Source organism: Buceros rhinoceros, unplaced genomic scaffold (assembly GCF_000710305.1).
Source record: "Buceros rhinoceros silvestris isolate BGI_N320 unplaced genomic scaffold, ASM71030v1 scaffold30421, whole genome shotgun sequence".
Classification (NCBI taxonomy): Eukaryota; Metazoa; Chordata; class Aves; order Bucerotiformes; family Bucerotidae; genus Buceros; species Buceros rhinoceros.
The window spans coordinates 8,837-14,109 of NW_010395331.1; the positions used below are offsets into that span (position 1 = coordinate 8,837).

Below are 5,273 nucleotides of genomic sequence, written 5' to 3' on the forward strand. Positions count from 1 at the left end.
CACCCCACCCCCCAAAAAAAAAACCAAACCTAACCAAAAGGTGTACAGAGTTTAGGAAGTAAAGACTTTTAGGTGGAGAGCCTTTGTACGGAAAATAGCGAAAGAGACATACTGTAGCTGGCTGAAGGTGTCCGGACATCCACATCAATCAAAGTGCCCTCTGACCTGCTCCGTGGAATCTCTCCACCGGTTAGAGTATCTGTTTGACTACTGGAAGTGTTTTCCTCCTAGGAAATAGTTAAACATATAAAACATCAGCAAGAATGCAGTTTGAAAAAGGGAAAACTGTTGAAGAATGATTGAACTTTGCTCCTGTGATGTGACACAAATGAAAAAAAAAAGCGATGTTGGGTTTATGAGTAAATTTATGGAGTCCGCCCAAGAGCATCACAACACTGACTGAGTCTTACTAACTAAATTGCAGCAAAACCACCAGATGCTACAGCTGCAGTTCAATACGGTACCTCAGACCAGAGAAAAGACCAATAACTCACATATTTAAACATCTTGTACTTGGAACTGAGCCAATTGTACAATAGTGGCCATTCAGAAGGTCTTGAATAAAAACTTTTTTTAAAAAATAAATATCCTAATTTCTGTTTTCGGAAGAGTTTGACTAAAATCATTAATGAGGAAGAGCTGGGTCTGTTCCTTCCTTTGCCAATTAACAAAGTATTTCCAACCCTTTCTGCTTTATTAGCCTTTCTTTCCCTGAGAGAACATCAGGTCAGATTTTCCTTGTAGTCTGTACAAGAGTGACTTAAAGTACCCTTCCTTAGCGCTCACACCAGCACAGCAACAGTCTAGGAGAGGACCTTCAGGTCTCTCCTCTTCCTTGTTCTGGCTACAAGAAGTTCTGGTTTTGATGCAGTTTGCACATGGACTGGGGTACACAAGACTTGTAGACCAGATGCTGTATTTGAAAGAAGTCATCAGCAAACCTATTGCAGGGGAGGGGCAGAAGGGCCATCCCTCTGAGGCAGGAAACAGGAGGATGAATTTCTCAAGGTACCACTGCCTAATACTACTTTCAGCTGCCCAGAAAGAGGAGTTGGAGGTCATCAAGGGAGCATTGGGTATCCTACATGCTGTGTCCCTTTAAGAAAGAGTAGCTGGGAGGAAATAAAATATTCTAGATATTTTTGTTCGGGGGAGCTCATTACTGCTATAAAACAAGAGAACATTTAGTTCAACTCTCTCAGAATCCTCTCACTGATCCTTTACATAGAAGGGTATAGAGGCTGATGAGCTATAGATGCGTTAAGACATATGGTGAAAAGGAAAACTGGAGAGGAAAACTGGAGAGGAGAAAAAAGTCAGAAGTTTTTTGGGTCCTTCCACATTATACAATAGTCAGCTTTCTTCAGGAGTCTGAAATATTGCAGCCTGCTACTTCGATGATCTTTATGGGTCCCTTCCAACTTCAGATATTTTATGATTCTACAGTGGCAATTGAAGCCAAAGCAGATCTCATTTTATCACGTTTAAAATGGGGGGAAAAAAAGCATTGGGCCTGCATTGGGTTTTACTGTGGCTGTAAAAAAAAGAGGAATTCTCAGCTACAGTTCCACTGGGTGAGTTATGGGAAAAAGGAAAAATACCTTATATCAAAGCATCACTGAATAGAAACTGGAAGACAGCTGTTTGTTCCACTGCTCAATGCAATCATTTAAGACATCTTTTGTTCTACTGCAAATGTAAATTGGTACTTTTTGTTCTTCCCACAAGAGCTACCTTCTGCTAATGGCAATCTGTTCGGCTGCTGATTTGCACTGAGGCAGGATGCAATGCTGAGATCAGGCTAAGCCTGACAGCCACCCAGCCGTGCTGCTGTCACAGGACTGTACAGACCTTCAGGATCCTCTGCTACCAGCAACCTCAGGTGTTCAGCTTAGATTTCAGATAGTAGTGAAAACTAGCCTCCAAGACCAATACTTTGTGGCTTCTGCTATTAATGCTGCACCAGAATCAAACTGGAAATTAAAATACGTCCTTAATCCCAACATTGTGGTTCCAATATCTGACACCCACACCTGTATAAAAGTATTACCATTCCTCCCATCTCTTATAAGAGACAATATCATTGATAATGTGTACCAGTTGCTTCAAAGGAATAAAGCTTTGCTCTGCTACTTATCTCAAAATGTTGAAAAACTGAACACACTTTACAAACACGCAAAATTATCTTGGGCTTCTACTTCAGGGATTGGAAAGGTTTAATCACCAATGTAGTATATCCATGGTCTAAAATTCCATTAAGTGTACAAAAAAAAGTCTGCTTTTTACAATACCAGTGTATTTGCTAGCACTTATTGCTGATGATTTATTGATCAATTGACATATTAATCTAGGAACAGTTATTTAAATAGTAAAAAACCAATTATTTCAGTAACTGTATGAAGGGGGAGGCAGTAAGTAAGGATGAGGAAAGAGCACAAGTGTGCAAGAAGATGCATGGGAACTAAAGTAGGAAAAGCTGGGGGAAGGGAGAGGGAGAAAAAGAGAAAAACAATCTCTTTACACAGTGGGAGTGTATTGACAGAGACAAAGATTGCATGTAGAAGTTTTATAAACGCTAAGAATTTCTCCAAATAGAATAAGCCATTTCCTAAAAGCCCCCTCTGGGGACACCTTAAAACCTTCACCACTAGCCTGGCACAAAGACAGAAAGGGCAGATACTGAAAAGGAAAATCACTCTCAAAAATAAGTCATATCCTCCCCATCCCCCTCCAAAAACTTTTCTTGGTATGAGAACATGACGAAGGAGCCCTTGCGAATTAGGCACATATTCAGGTCAGCCAAGAAGAGAATGAAAGAAGAAGAGAGATATAAACATTCCTGGGCAAAAGATGACCACATTTGGTCAGCCTGTCAACGGATGTGGGAAATGCTGGGGACAAGCTGTACACACACCATTGGGTACCAGGCAATGTGCCTCCTGAACAGAGTTACATGATCTGACATCAGGGTTGGGTTCTGTCTCTCCTGTGTTCCAGCCTTAGTTCTGGGCATACATAAATCCCCAGTGCCTTTGTATGAGACTAGGAAAATAAGAAAACCCAATGGCCCCTTTTTACATGGGTGCATTCTGTGATAAAACAGCATCCCAAATTAAACTTTTGATAGGAGAACCCTATTAATTGGGAACCTACCTGGACAAATCCAGAAGAATAATCATCAGCAAGAGAAAAGAGATCAATGCATGTGAGATATAAAGCCATGCTGATCAGTGGTGAAGGGGAAAGGTATCAAACACTTTTGCTGAAAAAAAGAGGGAACTATGTACAGGAAGAATCAGAAGCGAAGCTTTTCACTTGCTGTAGCTACTGAGTAAGAAAGATGTAAACTGACAAGTGCTTAATGGTGCAAACAACTATTTGACTGATGCTATGTCAACTCACAGTGTGAAGTGAGCAGAGAATGAAGAAGTGAAGAGGTTGGAAAGAGATCAGCTACGGATGTCACCAGTGAGTAAACCTGAGTGACTGCTGAGAGAAGTGGCATTTTTCTGCATGGGGGAAAGCAACAGTTTGCCAGGTGCAGTCTGCTGTTCAAGTCTAGAATGCATTGCTTGACCCGTAAGAACAGGGGACTCAGGACCCAGAGTGCTGCTGGCAAGAACATTGCAGCACTGTTATAGAGGAATAAAAACACATTAGAGGAAGAAGAAAGTCTCATGTAGAAAGTTCAGTTTCACAGAAGTCAGAAGACAGATTTCCTGTAAATGGCATTTTTGCCTCATGATGCCTCCAGAAATCTCTTCCAGGTCTTTTACAATTGAAGCATTGAAGTGCTCTTTTTTTTTTCTTTCCAGTTTCTCTACCAAAGAAAACATGTCCTACTGTGCTTAAAATAGTAGTAAGGAAGAAAATAAAAACAGCCCAAAAGCAAACACTTCCCCACTGCCCTTGCCCTCAAAAATGAGAGAGAACGCGTTCTTTTGTGGATTTAAAGTATCAACATCCCAGAGCAAAACATTAGCAATTTGTCTTTCATTCAACCTTTACCCTGTTTGGTCTTCTTGAAAAGCAGACTGTGTTAGGAGCAGAGCTCTCCTGTGGCAGTATCGCCCCACAAACTCCAACATGCCCCCTTACACAGATAGTGCTACTCAGCGACAGTGATTCATGTATCCAGAAGATGAAGCTTATGCATTAGCAGAGACAGGGCAAGAAACACAAGCAGGTGATGGAGGTGTGCATCATTTCTCAGGTTCACTTTCAGCTGGTATGGGGGAAGATTACTGTGAGTTACATAGATTGGTTGTTAGATTTACTTCATGAGTTTATTTCTGAAAAAGGAGCAAGGTATATTCACCAGAATGTTAAATACAGTGTTTCTGATCTGACCAAATACTGAGTATACTGAATTATTTAAATTCTATCAGAGAGAAGAAAAGAAATTCTGAAGAGAAAGCAGTGGGCAGGAGAAGGTTTCAGAAGGCACTACACATCATCACCAAGTCTAAAACACTGCCAGTTCTCAGCAGATTAACACATTTCTAACTAAACATTAGTTAGAGTAATACGTCATATTTTAACAGTCCCTCAGTATTTGTGGCTCAGAACAGCTTTACACAGCTCAGAGTTTGGTGAGAGGTGGTTAGACATGAGTTTACTAACCTTTGATTACTGGGTTGAACTGTGGTACTGTAGCTAGTATCCTTTACTATTGTAAAGGATAGCAAATGAAACCCACCGCTGAAGTAGTAAAGTCTTTGATTTTTTTCTCTTAGTCTGGTACGTTTAATGCAGTCATGGAAATGCAGCTGTATCCCATTCTGAACAGAGACAGAAATGGCTTTTTATGTTCAGCCTTGAGAGATCTCAACCCCATATTACCTACTTTACTAATACTTGGCAACAATCTTAACGCTTTAGTATGACCCTGTTACTTGCCAGCTTGCCTGTAATGATAGAAAAGCATTTCCAGCTGATATATCTACTAGCTTACTCCGTTGTTAAATAGTTGCCAAGCTTGGTATACCTGCTTTGTCAAAGTTCTGGAGATTTATCATCGCATGGGAACTGCAGAGCCGTTCACATTCCTTCCTGAACCCAGGACTTAAGCTCTCTGCAGACCCAACATATGTCTACACTGCTCCTTGTGACTGACACTTGCAACATGACACTGCTCATAATATTTCATGTTTGCTAGAGTTAAAGGGTAGAGCTAGTAGTCTTGGAACAGTAAAAACGGGACTTGAAGTAGGTCATCCTCTCAGTAGATTTCCACAGGTTCACAAGTGGGTTTTTACAGTCTCTGCTCAGCT

General features: G+C 40.9%; 1 protein-coding gene across 1 annotated transcript in view; it reads right to left on the reverse strand.

The window, feature by feature from the left end:
- The window catches only part of MACC1 (metastasis associated in colon cancer 1), a gene marked incomplete at its 3' end in the record, with an annotated part of 10,159 nt that extends 6,937 nt beyond the window's left edge, over positions 1 to 3,222 (reverse strand). Inside the window, exons 1-2 of the mRNA XM_010145520.1 lie at positions 3,154 to 3,222; positions 113 to 227 (exon numbers count right to left, since the gene is read on the reverse strand). Of these exons, the coding sequence (XP_010143822.1) occupies positions 113 to 227; positions 3,154 to 3,222 (184 nt within the window). The remainder of the gene's footprint in view (positions 1 to 112; positions 228 to 3,153) is intronic.
- Positions 3,223 to 5,273: the final 2,051 nt, after the last annotated feature.